General features: G+C 43.6%; 1 protein-coding gene across 3 annotated transcripts in view; it reads right to left on the reverse strand.

The window, feature by feature from the left end:
* Positions 1-11095: 11095 nt before the first annotated feature.
* Positions 11096-19868, reverse strand: part of LOC126108892 (uncharacterized) — an 88299-nt gene continuing 79526 nt past the window's right edge. For all 3 annotated transcript variants that reach the window (XM_049914260.1, XM_049914258.1, XM_049914259.1), the window contains exons 4-5: positions 18991-19140; positions 11096-11670 (exon numbers count right to left, since the gene is read on the reverse strand). In XM_049914260.1, the coding sequence (XP_049770217.1) occupies positions 11184-11670; positions 18991-19140 (637 nt within the window). In that variant the 3' untranslated portion in view covers positions 11096-11183. The remainder of the gene's footprint in view (positions 11671-18990; positions 19141-19868) is intronic.

The following is a 19868-nucleotide window of genomic DNA, read 5'->3' on the forward strand; positions in this document are numbered from 1 at the left end:
GATTTTGTTCCATTGTGTCTAACTTTTGAAGCTTTTGCTGTGTTTGTCTCTGATTTTGTTCCATTGTGTCTAACTTTTGAAGCTTTTGCTGTGTTTGTCTCTGATTTTGTTCCATTGTGTCTAACTTTTGAAGATTTTGTCCCATTTGTCTCTGATTTTGTTCCATTTGGTGCATTAATTGCAATAATAATGTATTAGTGTCTGGAATCTGTTTCTCTATGCTTTTTGGCAGTGCATTTTCACCGGCAACATTCACATTTTGACAAGCAGAAAATGTGACTTGACTCATTTGAGAAAACGGTGAGGACGCAAAACCTGAATCTACAATATTTGCAAAATTGTGTCCTATCATTTCGGATTCCTGAGGCGAGCTGTTGCCGACCGATCGATCGATAATGCTTCCCTGTTCACTACCTGTTTGACAGTCTACACCATTATTTGCCGCCCGCTCCATCTCCCTATGCACAATTACCAAATTACTACTTCGAATGTCTGTTAATTCACTACACAGTGGTGCTGATAAGCTACGCTCGTCGTCACTATTATTTCTCAGTTTACTTTGAAGCCTAGTGTTACGTTTTTCACACGCCAGTATTGTCACAATATTTCACACGACAACACAGAAAAACACAATTTGAATAGCAAAAATAGGAGAACACATTTACATAGTACTGAAAATAATATCTAGTTAATTGCAGCTGCGAAATACTTGGTGCAAATCTACATGCATGCCACAACTGTTTTACTGTACAACAATGAAAGGCTGCAACTACAAAGGAGATACTCTCTACACTAATTACACAAACTACAAGAAAAAATCAGAAGATTCCAGTGAGGTATCCTAGGCTAAGGGTCGACATATGGAACGTCCCCTTAGAACAATTATACACGAGACTGTGCTTAAACTGACACACAATGTTTTTAGCGCAACGCAATCTGACTATCAAAAATCCCTACAAAAGAATGGCCCAGACAAACATTTAACTATACCTTTCACAAATCACTTGCCTCACAACAATCTTCGTTACTCGAACTACTGCAATACAGCGAGCGCCACTACTGCCAGCTAAATAAAAGATTCAAACTACGGAAGTCACTAACTACTGATAGGGATAGTTAGCAAATGAAAGATATTAATAGAGAACAAACACTGTATTTACCTTAATAATCATAATATATATAGCAGTTCAATTTCAAAACTTCCGCCATCTCTCTCCCCACATCCACCACTGCTGGCGGCTCACCTCCAACTGCGCAACGCTACGCGCTGTTCACATCCAGCTGCCGCTGCCCAACACTACAATGGCAGACAACAATGCAAACTAGCCACAGACTGCACACAGCACAGCCAGTGATTTTCATATAGAGCGCTACGTAACGTTGCCAATAAGAAAACATAAAGAGCCTTCTTACAATGTGATCTACCCATCTAATCTCCAGCATTCTTCTGTAGCACCACATTTCGAAAGCTTCTATTCTCTTCTTGTCCAAACTATTTACCGTCCATGTTTCACTTCCATATATAAATGACTTCCTGACACTTAAATCTATACTCGATGTTAACAAATTTCTCTTCTTCAGAAACGCTTTCCTTGCCATTGCCAGTCTACATTTTATATCCTCTCTACTTCGACCATCATCAGTTATTTTGCCCCCCAAATAGCAAAACTCCTTTACTACTTTAAGTGTCTCATTTCCTAATCCAATACCCTCAATATCACCCGACTTAATTCGACTACATTCCATTATCCTCGTTTTGCTTGTGTTGATCTTCATCTTATATCCTCCCTTCAAGACACCATCCATTCCGTTCAACTGCTCTTCCAAGTCCTTTGCTGTCTCTGACAGAAATACAATGTCATCGGCGAACCTCAAAGTTTTTATTTCTTCTCCATGGATTTTAATACCTACTCCGAATTTTTCTTTTGTTTCCTTTACTGCTTGCTCTATATAAAGATTGAATAACATCGGGGAGAGGCTACAACCCTGTCTTACTCCCTTCGCAACCGCTGCTTCCCTTTCATGTCCCTCGACTCTTATAACTGCCATCTGGTTTCTGTACAAATTGTAAATAGCCTTTCGCTCTCTGTATTTTACCCCTGCCACCTTTAGAATTTGAAAGAGAGTATTCCAGTCAACATTGTCAAAAGCTTTCTCTAAGACTACAAATGCTAGAAACGTAGGTTGGCCTTTCCTTAATCTTTCTTCTAAGATAAGTCGTAAGGTCAGTATTGCCTCACGTGTTCCAGTATTTCTACGGAATCCAAACTGATCTTCCCCGACATTTAGCTTTCCATAAAACTCTGCTCAAGGTGAGCGAAAGGTTAACTTGGAAGGGATTGGTCCGCGATGTAATAAGGCTTGTTAAAGGGTGTGAGGCTTGTAAGATGGCGAAGCCGGATACTGGGCCCAAGAAAGGGTTCTTGCAATCTACTCGAGAATCTCGACCCTTAGATAAAATCTGTATTGACTATTTGGGTCCCTTACCGCGTACCCAGAGAGGCAATCGCTTCGTGTTCGCCATGGTAGACACCTTCACGAGGTTTGTGTGGTTAATTGCTAGCAGCAGTACTACTGCTAGTGTTAGTATTCAACATCTCGAAAGGGTTTTCGCTAGCCTTGGCCCGCCAAAGTTGCTACTAAGCGATAACGCCCCCGCTTTTGCTTCTAAAGAGTTTAAACAATTCTGTTTTGACCGGGGTATTTCTCATATTACCACTACACCTTATTATCCCCAACCGTCCTTCTCTGAAAGAGTCCATAGGAATTTAACGTCCGCGCTCATCGCGTACCATTCTGGGACACAACGACGGTGGGATTTCTCTCTCCACTGGTTATCTTTTGCTTTTAATACCGCTCACCACGAAGCGCACAAATTTTCTCCTGCTAAATTAATGTTTGCCTTCCCGTTGAATTCTCCCGTGTCCAATTTGTGTTCGCTTAATGATCTGCTACCAGAGCAGGTCAACCCGGAGGAAATTAAAGTCAACTGGGAGGCAGCACGCAGAAACGTCAAGCTGGTACATCGCCGGGAGCAGCTGCGTTACAGTAAGGGTAGGCAACCCGCGCAAGTCCAGATGGGGCAGGAAGTGTACCTTAAGAATTTTTGGGATCAGAGTCAGGCCAGTCAAGGTGTCACTGGGAAGTTGCTGCCTAGATTTTTGGGTCCATATAAGGTTATTAAGATACTCTCACCGGTGAACCTTCTACTGCAGGACCCTAAAAAAAAAAGAGAAGAGTGAAGACACACCTGAGTCAGCTCAAATTGAGTACGATTGATCGCCGATCAGAATGTCAGGGGGCAAACGCAGGTTTTCCAACCCCATTTCCGCCTTTAAGGGGGGGGGGGAGATTGAACCGTATCATCTTATCTTTGCCTAGGTTTGGTGTGTCGTCTTCCGGAGCCTCGGCTTTGCTCTGCCGCGATTGGTCCATTTGCTTTTAAATTACGGTGGGCGCTGCGTGCGAGGAGAGACCTGCTGACGACGTGAGTATCGAGTGCTGCTGCCAGAGTGAGACGGGGAGTTTTGTTTCCGGTTGTGTGGCAGCGCGATGTTGTGGGAAAGGTGGTATAACTTCCTGTGAACGCACGTGATAGCTACGAGCGTGTGTACCCGGGACGGCGGCAGTCGTTCTGGACGGGCTGTGCGATAAGGGAGTTCGGCGTGGCAACTGTTGACGCGCCGGTCCACGTTGCTGTGGTGGAACTGGGGCGATTGACATAACTCGAGTTGGTGCAGGTTGCAACCTGTCGCCGAATGCTTGGCTGCCTTCTGGACTAACGGCGAGAATTTCTTGACTTGAGGTGTCTCACTCAATTTCTGCCCATGTCGTCGGGTGTGTTTTGCTCTAAGGTCGTGTGCCATGGTGTTTCGCAATTTTAGTAGGCTCAGGCGTGCCTGAAATCCCGATTCAGTGACCTGCTGTTATATTGTCAAGTGTAACTATCACTAGAAGAGAGTGTTAACTCTCTGTGCCTTAATAACTGAACCTAAAATATTATCTGTGGTTGAAATTTAATTCTGACCCAAGTGCAATAACGATCTTGTATTTTACAATTTGTTGGGTGGTATTATTATTTAAGTCTGGCCGTCACATTTACTAAGTCGAAGATTTACGAAGGCCAGTGGGCGTCATCAACAGTTCCTGCCTAGATAGGAGTTATATTTTGAACCATGTGTTTCAATGTTTAGTAATTTTTGTTTTACGTGTTATAGAGAGTTGCTGTGGTGCCCTGTGTGAACGATTCGCCACGTAGGTGAAGTTTCTAGTTGTTCTGCTGGTCTGCGCCATACTGCTAAAGCAGGCGGTCCTAGCACATCTGGCCAGCCGGAGTGGCTGAGCAGTTCTAGGCGCTTCAGTCTGGAACCGCGCGACCGCGACGGTCGCTGGTTCGAATCCTGCCTCGGGCATGGATGTGTGCGACGTCCTTGGGTTAGTTAGGTTAAAGTAGTTCTAAGTTCTAGGGGACTCATGACCTCAGATGTTAAGTCCCATAGTGCTCAGAGCCATTTGAATCATTTCATCAAAACTAGACATAGTTGTCTCACTGGGAATTCCGCGATCGTTCAATAAGTAAAATATGGAGTTTCAGTCTTCGATCGCTATTCTTTATTTTCAATTACCGGTTTCGGGCTAGCTGCCCATCTTCAGATCTGTTAGACAATGTTAAAAATGTAATTAATAAGAGAGATACAGTTAGTGAAAAACTATCTTAGTTTACAAAATGAAATTTTTGGTATGTTGGCATTTTATATGTTCCAAAATTTCATTTTGTAAACTAAGATAGTTTTTCACTAACTGTATCTCTCTTATTAATTACATTTTTAACATTGTCTAACAGATCTGAAGATGGGCAGCTAGCCCGAAACCGGTAATTGAAAATAAAGAATAGCGATCGAAGACTGAAACTCCATATTTTACTTGAATCATTTCAGCCTAGCACAGCTGATTGTAAATTTTTCCTAGTTGTGAGGAGTATGGGCTGGTTTTAAGTGCTAACTCACTAACTTCAACCATTCTCAAATATTTATTAGTACTGATATTCAGGCCCTTCAGGCCGAGTAGCGACGTCACTACCCTTTTTTGGTTATTAATTTTATCTTGTTAGCTTGTTTCATTAAAAAAACACACCTTTGGAATATGAATTTGTCATTTTGTCTTTACTGTTCCTTTGGACGAATTAAATTAACTGTTGGTTTTGCATTCTTGTAGCATTATCAAAACAGCATTTGTGGTTATATTTGATTGGCCTTTCTGGCCTAATGATTAAAGTCATTCCTTTGAGTAACTTATTGTATTGGTGAATAATTAATCAAAAGTTTTGGGTCCTTCAGACCGTGATTATCTCCTTATGTTGAATCTTAAGGTTGTCATTCTGACATTACAGTTGTGAATGTTCAGCGGCCCTTCAGGCCTGGAATTTAAAAAATATTATTGTGTTTTGTCATATATATATATATATATATATATATATATAAAACAACCCACCTCTCCCAGCCCCTGCTCCAGGGCCACAGCGGCAAGTGATAGATGCAACGCAGCTGACACAGATCACAAATGTTTCAGCTGCAGACTCAGCAAATCGCAACTCTACAGTACAGCAGCTGCTCACCTCTCAAGTCACTAATGCAGGCCAAAATACCCGCCCTCTAGCTTCGAGTGCCATACTGCCTTTTCGCCAGTTCAATTAATAACAAGAGGAAGGGCTCGAATGGTTGCAACAGTTCGAAGCCCACATACCTGTCACAAATACCAGGTACTGTGAAACACCATTATTTCTTATCAGCAGTAGGAAGTGCTGTGTTTCGCCTCACTCAGAGATTATTCCCTACCACAGCTCTGAGAGAACTTTCTTGATATCAAGTTGTAGATTCGATAATTAACTATTATGACTAACAAGTCACTGTTGTAGAAGCTAGGTATCACTTCTTTCACTGCAAGAAACGGTCAGAACAAACTTGTCATGAGTGGTTAACAGACTTGCAGGGTATGATGAAGAAATTCAAATTAAAATGTGCTTCTGGTGCTTTATATTTAGATATTATGTTGCGTGATGCGATCATTTACAATGTAACTGATGTGACACTTAGAGAACAAATTTTGAAACTGGCCGATCCACCATTTCAGCAAGTAGTGCAAATACTAGATCAGTGCAATTCAGGTGCCATGTCGGCTGATAAATCTGAGCGGCCCCCAGTTTGTCGGGCTGAGTGTCTTGCTCACGAGCGGCCCGACAGGTGGCGGCTGCCTGCGCACGCCATGCCTCCTAAACAGGTCTCTACTCAGTGTAAGCAGCTCTCTATAAGGTAATGAGAGTTGAGTCATTCCCTTTGTGCTTTTCACAGCACAAACGCCAAGATTGCCCTTCTAGACGAGTACAGTGGTATGCCTGGAGAAAGAAAGGTCACAAACAGTCAGTATGTTTGCAACGGAACAACCATAAGATTTCTGTTCACTCACAAAATTCTAGTCATAAGACTCATGTAATCAATGCAGTGTACTCAACGCCTGCTGCAGGTATTAGCATAACTAGCAACCACAAACGTTTTGTTAATTTGCATATTAGTGAAAAACGTGTGAAATTTCAGTTGGACATGGGTGCCTCTGTAACGTACCTGAATTGTAACATATATGAACTTTTTGGCTCCCCATGCCTGTCTAAAACTAGCACGCACCTGATGGCCTATAATGTACAAGACACTCATGTTCTCGGAAAATGTACTTTGCAGGCAATGTATCACTCACATACACGAACTGCAGCGTTCACTGTGCTATAATCATGCGATTGTGAGAACATACACTACGTGATCGACAGTATCCGAAAACGTGGATGAAAAAGACTTACAAAATCCTGACGCCCACCATCGATAATGCTGGAATACAGTATGGTGTTGGCCCACCCGTAGCCTTGATGACAGCTTCCACTCTCGCAGGCATACGTTCGATCAGATGATGGAAGGTTCCTTGGGGAATGGCAGCCCATTCTTCACGGAGTGTTACACTGAGGAGAGGTATCGATGTCGATCAGTGAGACCTGGCACGAAGTCGGCGTTCCAAAACATCTCAAAGGTGTTCTGTAGGATTCAGGTCAGGACTCTCTGCATTACAGGGACGTTACTGTCGTGTAACCACTCCGCCAGAGGCCGTGCTTTATGAAGAGGTGCTCGATCACGTTGAAGGATGCAGTCGCCATCCCCGAATTGCTCTTCATCAGTGGGAAGCAAGAAGGTGCTTAAAACATCAATGTAGGCCTGTGCTGTGATAGTGCCACGCAAAACAGTAAGGAGGGCAAGCCCCTCCATGAAAAACACGACCACACCATTACACCACCGCCTCAGAATTTTACTGTTGGCACCACACACGCTTACAGATGACGTTCACTGGGCATTCGCTCAATACACACCCTGCCATCGAATCACCATGTCGTGTACCATGATTTGTCACTCCACACAATATTTTCCTAAGAGGACAACACCTGAATCGTGCCACTTGATGTTGTCGAGTTCATTGGCAGAACAAAAGGAAACTTGCTATTAGCGTATACCACAAGTAACCAACGAGTGTTTCAGAAAGATCCTACAAAGTCTATGTTTTGCCTCGAATGCTTGCCTGCTGTCTTAGGGTTGGACAAAGGCCCTGATTTCATGTCAAATGAATTTAGAACATTCTGTGTACGCAGTGGCATACAGCAACTAACTAGTGCACTGTTCCATCCAGAGTCAAACTGGAAGGTGGGACGTTTTGTCAGAACTTTCAACCAGCAGATGGCTGAACATCACAAGGCACAAACTAGGCATCGAGCAGTGCAACTGTTTCTCGTCTCCTATCGTTCACGTCCACGAGATGGAACATCGCTGGCGGACACTGCTCCACCATCCTCAACATCCAGTGCCCAAGTAAGGACACAGAGGATGGGTGCTAGGCGAGATCGTTCGTCGACTTGGCGCTTGCATGTATCTGATTTCAGGCTGAGACGGAATGCAGGGCCCACATCACAATCAAATTAAAAAAAAAGTGTGTGAAATTTTATGGGACTTAACTGCTAAGGAAATCAGTCCCTAAGCTTACACACTACTTAACCTAAATTATCCTAAGGACAAACACACACACCCATGCCTGCGGGAGGACTCGAACCTCCACCGCGACCAGCTGCACAGCAATCAAATTCGCCACTGTTAGTGCACAGTGACTCTTCTGTGCCTCTTCCCCAAGATTCACGTATCCCGAGGACAGTGCGGCCACAGCAGCCATCAGTGGGTGTCATCACAACATCTTGGGACGCAACGATGGAGACGGTGCCTTCACCTCCTCTAGTCCTACCGATGGCGCTGAAACCACCCACACCGCAGCATCTGACGCCTTCTACATCTGGTTATTGGCTTCCAGAGGTGGATGCATACCCTTCTGGTCGTTTTCTGGGGGACGTTTCCGCCAGAGTGAAGGCCGGATGGCGGGGTACCACTGGAAGCCTGACATCCCCTGCAGCCACAGCTTCCGGTCCATCGCAGCGACCACGACCCTGCCTCCCCTCCCCTCCAGACGGCAGTCCGTCGGTTTGGGAGGGGAGGAAAGTTCCGGCAGAAAGCCAAGCGCCGGCACGCCAGTCGGGAACGTTAGAGCAGAGAGGGCTGTGAAGAGGACGTCAGCCAATAGCACGCTGACAGACCGACAGCAGCGGCCTCTCGCCGAAGAGAACACAAGCGCCGCTGCTGACTGATAGCGGCCACTTCTATAGCAGCATCGTGATTGGGTACATTAAGACCACCGACTTAGGAATTGTATATGCTGACGAGATTGTTAATTGAATGTCACCCTTTGCTTTCGACACTTCTGTGTTGTTGTCAAACTTAGGTACTGTCATTTACTCATTTTGTAATAAAAGTCTTTTATACGTTTTGCTTGAGTTGTTGTTTACCAATCCGAGAAGCGGATTTCCTAGACAAACCATATTCGGCAAATAGGCAGGATACAACAAAATTCAGCGTGTAATCGAAACTAATGTGCTGTAAGTACTGGTGATAATACCACCTTGAAACTACACACCAAAGATGTGGGATCGTCAGCACATTAGATACAGAAGTAAATTCGGTCGAAGATCTAAAATGAAGACGTGTTTTATCTACAGAAGTTATGTGTCAGGAATCTGGAGTTTTATACAAGTTCCAATAGCACCAAACATTTACCGAACAAGTATTTCTTAATAAATATTGTGAGAAAACTGGTGTTTATTAGTAATCGAGAATTATTCAATTTCTTTTGAATTTTCAGCAAAAGGAGATTCCCTCTGATATGGCGCCTGCCGCTATCCTGTGATGTTTAGAGCGCACGCTATAATCGATTATAGTTCAGTGTTCTGGTGCGAGTGGCGCTGCGGTGGTGATTTGCTGTTACATCGCTGGCGTGTAATTATAGTGGCCGGCGGAAAGCGAGAGGGTAGTCGGTTTCCGGGTACTGCACGGAACGTGAAGTTCGCTATGCCTGACCTGCTGGTGACTAGCGCTAAGGTTGTTGTGCTTCGCAATATGAGCAAGGTGGGCTGGGGTGGAGGCGACTCGCCGCTGTTCCGGCCATGCGGTGGTGATTAATCTGAGTTGGCATACTTGTTCAGCCTGCCTGTCTGATGTGGAGGTCGGGTGGGGTCCTGTGATACTCTGGCCCGGAGACAACTAGCTGCTGAATTTTCGAGTCGTCTGCTAGGTTGGGATGTGAGCTCGGTTGGTTATTCAAATTTTCCGCTGGAAGCTCCAGAACCGGTTTCTGAACTTCATTCTGATGTGGGACGGCGTTGCTGGAAGTTTGTGCTGTGTGTGTGTGGCACGTAACGATATTTGTTGGTACTAATTTGTTTGCTCGACTGGAGTATCTTTTGGTGATCCCACTGAGTGGGTCGTTGCCCACCCAGTCTGCTCAGCGTTACCTTTGGTGGTATCTGTTTGTTCCATTTTTGAAGTAATTCACATAGGTGGTTCCTGTTACCCACCCGGAGTTGTGTTCATGTATATTTGGCAGTTGATGTTTTAGATAAAGTCTGCCTAAGAAAGGCGTTTTTGGAAAGTATATGCATAGTGAGTTACTGTTGCTTGGTATATGTGGTCTTCTGCGACCTGAACAACATGATCTCTTCAATTTGGTTTGTGTAACAGAATTTAGTGGTATGTTTTGTATTTTTTTCTCACTGTGTTATTATTAACTTGGTGGAATAGTCGTGTTTGGTATCGTTAAGGCACTTCTAAGACTGTGGTTTTACTATTCATATGCGCTTGGCGTTTATTGTTTTGTTTTAAGAAGCGAGAATTGCTTATTAATATTTGTGTGTGTTGGCTTCCGGCACTTGTTAAGAGCGCCCGAGTTAACGGCGCCGTGGTTATCATGTGCTGTCGGGATGTTATATTGTTATTTGATTTTTTAAATTTTATCTTGTGTTGATGTTATCTGTCATGTGTTACAGAACATAAGCAACTTGCATAAGTAGTGGGCAGTTGTGGGAGGCATGTCGGGGAGCTCTCAGTGGTTTATTTCGGGTACCGTTTCTAGTGGGAAGGCTTTGAAGTGTTGATAGCTCGCTCGTTTGTGATTGCATTGGGGGTTGGCCTTGCCCTTTGGTTATATCAAATTATTATTTTTTTGTTATATTTATTGGTTGTGTGTTGCGCTTCTTCGATTTTATAGTGCCAAGTGCCATTATCTTTCTCAAGGTTTTTTTTATATAAATGATTTTAAATTGTAATGCCAAGTTAACATATTAGTGGATTTTGGCTCTTGGGTAAACTCCAAAGGCACTATTGTAAAAGGTTGTTTGATTTTATGGTGGCAAGACGCCGTTATTGTTTTTAAAGCTGTTTGTTTTAACTATTTGTTAAGCTCTGTAAGTTACATGAATATGTTGGTACTTAAAAGAGTTTAGCATTGGCAGTTTAATAAATTGTGTACAAAGTCTGCTGTTTGGATTTTATTGGGCGGAAATCCGTGGATAGTTGTCCTATAATAACACACATTCCACCCTCCTTCTACCTACAGTTCTCACTCTAGTTGTAACGGTAATGGATCCGTTGTATGTACTACGTAAATATGGGTGCAAAGCAAGACTGCAGGATTAACTTTTCTGAATTGTTTATTTTAAAAGTAGCAGAGGTTACACAGAAAGCTTTATTTATTTTACTCCTTAGTCATCTGCATTACACTCAGCTTGATCTTAGGATGTCTATGAGCGACTGGTGGTTGTTCCGCTCGGCTAGGTCCAGCGGCGTGTCCCCACCATAATTCCTGTCTTCCCTGTCGGCCCCTGCCTCTAACAGCGCAGCCGCCGCCTCTGCACGGCCACGCCGTGCTGCATCGTGCAGTGGCGTGCTCCCACTTTGATCCCTGGCGTTGTGGTCGGCAGAGGAAGCTGCCAGCAGCCGCACCACAGCCGCATGGCCTTTCCATGCAGCCAGATGGAGAGGCGTGTTCTGCCAGCGGTCCCTGGCGTTAACGCCCGCTCCTACCTCCAGCAGACGGGCCGCCACCTCCCCATGCCCCATGGCTGCTGCCCAGTGCAGTGCTGTCCGGTTGTTCTCGTCCTTCGCCTCTACGTCCGCCCCCATTGCCAGCAACGTTCGCACTTTGCTTTCTGACCCCTCCTTAGCTGCCACAATCAGCATCTCGCCCTTCATGTCTCCAGATAGATTTCTGCAACAAAAGGACAATACTAACAAATTTCTTCAAAGACACATGTCTGAGGACGAAACACTATCACAGAAGCAGAACTGTGATGAGTCCCAAGAACTCATCTCCCCAAGAAGGTTACCACAATACACTGGTGTCCAAAATTAAAGCAAAAAACTGCGATTTCCCTGTCCTGTGTCTAATTCATGATGTGATCATGCATACTGTCTACAGATGTCAGCACCATCGTGTTCTACACGGAAGACAGCATTCCAGTCAACAGACAACCAAGCTCACAATGAAGTCAGTGCACCTATGAAATGGGGTAGTGTTTCTCGGGTAGTCCCACATCCACAATCTCTGTAGGCACAGTCACAGACGGTGGAGTATGGTACAGAGAAGACGCATGCCAGGCTCTCTGCAGTGGAGGGCGATAGGAAGAATGGAAGCAGCACAATCACAAAGTGGCCTGGTGGCTCAATGTTGATCTTACTGTTGTTTCTCAGATGTTGGGACAGTTTGTAGAGACAGAAACTGTATCTCGGAGACGAGGGCAGGATCCAACACGTGTGATACGAGAAAGGGGGGACCGCTATTTGACTAAAAGGGCATCACGGTACTGTCTTACTACTGCATGGCAACTGGCATCACACCTCGCAGCATGCACTGGATGTGTTGTATCGAGGCAAACGTTATACAGAAGGCCTCAGCAGAGTAGCCTATATAGTCAGAGACCTGTTGTATATGAACCCCTGACACATCTCCACAGAGAGTAATATGTAAAGTCATCAACATGGCAACTGGATGGCCGAACCATGGGTCAATGTTATTTTCACAGGTGAATCCCAGTATTAACTGGAGAGTGATTATCGACAGATTTGCATATGGAGGGAACGTGGAACAGGATTTTGGAGCCCAAACATTGAGGAACAAGCCTGTTATCCAGAAGGATCTTTAATGGTGTGGGCAACGATTACGTTGACAACTTGAACACCTCTTCATGACACTGTATGGGTGAATTGGCAAGGGTTAACTCTTCTCAGGTATCGTAACGAGATCTAGGGAACTGATATGCCATTGTTGCGAGGTGCTGTGGCCTCATAGGGATATGCCTCATACATATCGGGTGATTGACGTTTTCTTGGAAATAGAAGATATTGCACACATGGGAGATCCCAATTTGAATCCCATTGAGCATGTTGCGGATACACTAGGGAGACGGGTTGCATCACATAAGCATCCACAAACAATTCCATAAATCTTTTGAGTTGCTCTGCAGAAAGAATGATGTTATTGCTTCCACATGAGAGTGATGACTTCATTCGCAGCTTGCCCTGTTGTTGTCAGGGTTGTATCACCCACAGGCGGTCACAAACTATGCTGAGCACATTAAACCAGTAGTCGAATTGAGTGTGCAGTTCTGTTAAGTTGGAAAAAAAAACGAAGAACATTTTTGTCTACCATAGTGGTCTGTGCTAATAGACAAGCAACACTGCGTGAAATAAATGCAGAAATCGATGTAGAATGTACGACTAACGTATCTGTGAGGACAGTGCGGCTAAATTTGGGATTAATGGGCTGTGGTAACAGATGTCCAATGCTAGTACCTTTACTAACAGTATGGTATCACCTGCCTTTCCTGGTCTCGTAACCAAAATCTGGCTGGATCTGAGATGGCTGGAAAAGCTTGGTCTGGTCAGATAAGTCTCGAATTCCGTTGGTGAAAACTGATGGTGGTGTTCGAGTGTGACGTAGACCCCACAAAGCTGTGGAACCTAGTTGACAACAAGGCACTGTGGTGTTGGCTCCATAATGGTATGCGCTATGTTTATGTGGAATGGACTGAGTCCTCTGGTCCAACTGAACCAATCGTTGACTGGAAATGGTTATGTTTGGCTACTGCGAGACCATTTTCAGCCATTTTTTGACTCCATTTTCTCAAACAACGATATAATGAGCCACAACTGTCCGCAACTGATTTGAAGAACATTGTGGACAACTGGTGTAAATGAATTGGCCATATGGATCGCGGAACATGAATCCCATAGAAGATTTATGGGACATAATCGACAGGTCAGTTCCTGTACAAAATCCTCCACCAGCAACACATTCGCAGTAGTGGGTGGCTCCAGGGACAGCACAGCAAAATATTTTTACAAGGGACTTCAACGACTTCTCGGGTCCCCGCCACGTCGAGTTGTCGTACTACGCTGGGCACAAGAAGGTCTGACACGATATTAGGAGGTATCCCACGACTCTTGCCACATCAGTGAATGTAGCTGTATTCCTGTCTTTCTCTGAACATTTCTATATTTTCTTCTTTTGTCGATCAGTTGCAGTATTTCTTCTGTTACTAAAGGTTTCTCCGAAGTTAGCTTCCCTTTATCTGTGTCGTCTGTCCACCGTCGGTTATTTTACGTTCTAGAGATGTACACTCGTCTTCAACTGGACAGCCTACTGTGTTGTTCCTTACCGCCATATCCACATCGTTGGTAAACTTCAAATACATCCCATCATTTCTCAGTACTGCATGATGATACATCCTTCTTCTACACTGATTCTTCTGCACGATTCTCTTGAACTTCACTCTACTCTTCATAATTATTAGATCTGTATTTACATCTGAGTACACCTCACAGTCCAATATCTGATTTCGAAATCTCTGTCCATGATGTAATCCAGCAGGACTCTTTCAATGTCTCTGGGTCTCTTCCAAGTATATTTTTTCGTCACACGATTCTTGAACAGAGTATTCGTAAATACCATCTCACATTGGTTGCACAACTCTATTAGACTTTCATCTCTGTCGTCCCAATGCCAATCCCATATATCCGATGACCCTTTCTGCTTCTCCTTCCCCTGCAACCGCATTTTAATTTCATACTTTCTTTTCTCCTTTTTACTTGTGTGATTGGCATGTGCACCTGAACTGTCGCTGTCTGCATTCTTTTGATGTCGAATCTGGTGAGATAAACTCTGTCGTTGAGAAGTTCACAGTAGTCCGCTCTCTCCCCTATTTTCCTATTCATAACGAACCCTGCTCCCAACATAGCATTTTCTGCTGCTGATGGTATACCTCAATGTGTCTTAAGATAAATGCTTAGCCTTTGCCTAGTTCACATCAGTGACCCCCAATGTATCTAGACTGGGCTTTTGCACTTCCGTTTTTAGACTCTCTAGCTTTACAATTACAATCAAACTTCTGAATTCAAAGCTCCAAGTCATAGAATCTTATCCCACAATAACTTATTCCGTCTCTATTTCATAGTCACTTTCACCTTGGCAGTCAATTTGCAGAGATCCAAAAGGGTAACTTGTCCGGAATCTTTCCACAATGCAGATGGCATCACAACCATTTTCCTGTTACTGTCATATATCCTGTGGATGCAAGTTACGTGGTTTTAATTTATTAGATTCCATTGCCTTCTGCATCTTCATGTCATTGACCACTTTTGAGTCTCCAGCTTTCTAGGGGCAGTTTCCTACCCGAAGGGCAATAGAGTTCCTTGAAGCTCTATCCTTTCCTCCTCCCTCTTTGACTCTTCTATTATTGGTTGTCAGGAAACTGATAACCTCGGCGATGAGCGCCTGTAGCCCCAAACACACGCACACACACACACATAGACATACACACACACACACACACACACACTCATTCTTTGGCTTTTGTCAGAAAGATGGCGACTTCTTATACTGGATGACTTCTGCTGCCACTGCTCTTAATTTTTTTCAGAGGTTAAGCAGTGTCTGTGTTCAAATGTTTTCATTACTAATCAATGGCGCACTCCTACACCATTGGTATATAACAGAAACACTGTCCCAGCATTTATTTGACTATCTTGTAAAAATGTGAATTAAGTCGTTTAAGAGCTTTTTGAGATTCTTGGTAACAATGTTAAAAAACGTCTTTTCCTTTTGCAGTGGTATATACATTGACGGAAAAATATTGCGGCACGAAGAAGTAGTGTGACAGAAACGAAAGTTGGTACGTGTGTTTCTACATCTGAATGATGATGACTTTCTGTGGCAGTCGCGTCGCTTAAGAGCGGCGCTACTAGTACCATTATGAGGAAGCAAATCAAGCTTGTTGTAATTACACGCTGTAACGAGCGTGAGCGTTAGTTACCTTTGAGATTGGATGCAGTAAGCTGATGTTAGTCAAAATTTCCTTCGACACGACAGAGACGCCGTTATGAACATCTCACAGAGATTAAACGAAATCTGTAATAGGGCTATGAGAAGCTGTATGTTCCAACCGTGATGCATAAATATTTGACAGGCATGTAGCCACTATGCAGGCCTGCTGGCTGCGGTGATTCCAAGAATATCCCGTCGCAAGAAGACTGGGTTTCAGACAGCCACGTGACACTACTGAGATGGAAGACCATCGTGTTAACCGTATGGCTCTGGCGCACTGTAATACATCTCCAGCAGCAGTTTGAGCAGCAGTTGGCACCAGGTAACACAATGAAGTATTACAAATCGGTTACTTCACGGACAGCTCCGAGCCAGATGCTCTGTAGCGTGTGTTCCACTGATCCCACACCACCACCGTTTGGCACTTCAGTGGTGGCAAACTGAAGGGAATGGTCGAACTCTGTTGTATTTTCTGATGAGAGCTAGTTCAGCCTCGCTGCCGGTAATGACCATGTTTTGATTTAGAAGGAGGCCAGTTGGGGGCCTACAACCAACCTATCTGTGTGTTAACACATTGGACCTAAACCTGGAGTCATGGTCTGGGGTGCCATTTTATATGACAGCAGGAACACTCTCGTTGTTATCCCACACACCTTGAGTGTAAATATCTGTTTCAATCTGCTGATTCGACCCATTCTGGTGCCATTAATGAACAGCATTCCAGGGGGAGTTTTCCAACAGGATAACGCTAGCTCACTTACCGCTGTTGTAGCCTAACAAGCTCTATAGAGACATGTCTCTTGGCATGCTCAATCATCAGGTCCGTTCCCAGGCGAGCAGATATGGGACATCATCATACAGTAACTCCAGCATCATTCACAAACAGCATTACGGTCCCTGTACTGACCAACCAAGTGCATCTGACATCGAACTCCATTCCACAAACTCTCGTCCGATACTTGTGCAACACAATTCATGCATGTCTTCATGTTTTAATTCGACCTTCTCACAGCGTATGACCATTTCACGTTTCCAGTGGCTTATCTCACACCTACATTGACCTGTGATCTTGCAGTGTTAATCAGTTAAATATGTTACCCTGGCAAATGTATCCTTGATGTTTCACTACTCTGTATTGACAAGTTTTTGGTTTTGTGATTCTTTTCTATCAGTGTAATTATGATTGTAAACTATTTTTGTTTAAAGTAGTTGTCGCTTTTAGTCTTTTAGTCTTTTTATGTTGGACCTTTTATTAGTCACCACAACTGTCTGATGCCCAAGAAAAAAGGAAACCTTCACTGTCTTCGCCCTGTACATTGTTATTCACAGCAGTACCATGTTACGCTCGATCTGTTCCCCAGCCTGGTTTTCTTAACTCTCTGTCAACAAACTTTTCACTCCATTATCAGGTATTTTGTTAATATGTTTCATTTCCTGCTCTTTATCTTTTATTTCCGCATGCTGTTGTTTCCCTCTCGATTTTTAGCCAGCTTTCTTAACTTTTTATGTCAGTCTTTTTATGCTGAAGCATTCTTCCCTTAACATGTCTTGTTTCTAATTCAACCACAATAATTTATTTTCTACTTTGTTTTCTGCCGATTTTCTACTGAGATTGTACTAATATCGTGTCCAGTATGTGCAACGTAATTTAAAGACTATCCCTGAAATTGTATTCAGCGTTATTCATTATGCTGCATAATGAGTTTCTGGATTATCCACAAAGTATTCTTCCCTGTGCCCTCTATCTTTAGTCTTTCCTGCTACACTTCCTTATCGTCGGTTGTCTTCTTATATTGAATGGCTGATGCTATTTGTGTACGAGAAATTAGGTAAATACCCTTAGGCTATCTCATTTATATAATTTCACCAAACTTTCTCTGTATCGTTCAACATTATCAGACCCATGGATAAACTTTTGTTGACTGCTTGTGCTGCGAAAGGCGTTCAGATTGGGATAAGTATTCTTATAAGTATTTGCTCAATTTGGCACAGACATTAAATCTAATGACATTGTACATCTGTGGCTGACCATAAAAGGTAATTAAAGCCCGAAATCCTTGAATAACTGGGAGAGATATGTTTTCTTAAGTCACCTGAAACATTACTTATCCCATTTTCAACGTTAAAATACTGGGTAACCTTCCTTATTTCCCCTTGAATAGGTACAGACTCCTCTATTGTCCAATAACTTGTTGGATTCTACTCTGATTAATTGTAAAAGCATGTTGAATACTCTGAATTGCCACTTTTGGGGCTGTAGAATTCAGCTAGCCACTGAAATGCATTTTGCAACAATATCAGTTCACTATCAGACTATCATTGTTTCACGAAGCGACAGCCAAATATCTGTGACTACCACTATAGATCAATAATTTCAAAGAAGAAAAGTGACGTGATGACGAATTTACGCTGAAGCTGGTCTGCAGTGAATAAAAAGAAAACTTTTGCAATGTCAGCTGTAAAACTCCCTGAGCCACAGAGGGTTTTACAGCTGGTGAGATATGGCTGCTGTGTCCATCTCCACTCAACGATCCCCACGCATTACAATTGACCTGATTTTTATTGATCCAACATGCCTGCGTTAATCAGCAAGATATCGACAGTTTAGTAGAGGCTGATGTTGTCACGAATGATTTCCAAAAACTGCCACTAGAGGTTCTCACATACATCTCTCGTAGTAGGGTAAGACATGGATCTCAACTGATTCTCCTCCCCCAGTGGTGGGGTTCCCACAGACCCTTGAGAGAATATCTCATTATAGTGTTGGGAGAGTAATCGCGGAAATGCAAGTGACGGTGGGAGTTTCAGAGATTCCTGGTTATTTGGTGAGGCAGCCCGATACTGAATAATACTGAACGTGGTTGCAAGTCAGAAGAAACAAACAAGATCCAGTCTCTGCAGAATTAATTCATAATATAGCAAATCATCGCTGAAAACACCGATTGCCTCTAACTCACCAACACAGTCGCTATCTTACACAAGTAACTGCATTAAGTAGCTCAGTTGTGTTAGGAATTGAAAATACGTCACGATGCAGACCTGTAGATCCTTGCCTCGTCAAAGATCATAATTTATAAAAGAAATAACTTAATACCAGAACTATAAGATCTGCTTCGTCAAAAACATAAAATAGCAACATTCGATTTCTTCACTTTAACACTGGGCTAACTGCCCAACGCGTAACGCTGTTATTGTGACAGAACTCACCGCAGGTGAGAGACGGCAGCTTCATCAGGCTGTGGAGTGGCCTGGGGAGTGGTGGGGGGCGCAGCTGTGGCTGGGCTCCGGCCGTCGTCGCTGTGGCCACTGTGCGGCTGCGAGGAGGGGCCGGTCCTGCTCTCTCCAGCGCCTGGCGTGCTGCGCAGAAGGAACACTGCTTCGAGAAGGGCTTTCACATCGAAGCCAGTGGTCAGATTACCACAGACCGTACTACTGAGGTACTGTCCCCACACAGATAGTGGAACACACACTGCCAAAGACAGTAGTGGGACAACTAAGGCATTCAGCTAATCACTTCACACATTGCACCTCCTAATTTTCTCATACTTGTAGGCTAGCATACTACACAGTATTTGGTGCAAAATAAAGCACAAATGTAAGGTTCACACCAAGCTCAACAATTATGCTTATGATAACTATTAGTCAACATAGTTTCAATACACAACAATATAAATCACAAAGAAATTTGAGTGACAGTATCCCTCCAATGCACTTAATGTAGTGCTGTCGTTATGGGATGGTGTTCCTAGCTCGTGTGTTATGGGGGGTAGGATGTCAAACCGGCCGACTTGGAGCAGGAGAGACACCAGAGGACATTTTAGTTTCCACAGTCTATACTGTTACAAATAAAATCATAAAACTTCGTCAGAATGTCCAGGAAGGATTCGGTATTCACACTCATAGCAGTGGAACTGCAAAAACATAAAGAAATAATTTTTTTACATGTGAAATTTCATAATTTTTCCTCTTCCTATCGGCTGCTGCTGTCGCTACAGGTACACCTTTCTTCATAAGTAAGAGAGATCCTTCGATGAATCTTGCACAGCATGCAAACCATGCTTACAGATACATGAAACTCTATAATT

This window comes from Schistocerca cancellata, chromosome 11 (assembly GCF_023864275.1).
Source record: "Schistocerca cancellata isolate TAMUIC-IGC-003103 chromosome 11, iqSchCanc2.1, whole genome shotgun sequence".
Taxonomy (NCBI): Eukaryota; Metazoa; Arthropoda; class Insecta; order Orthoptera; family Acrididae; genus Schistocerca; species Schistocerca cancellata.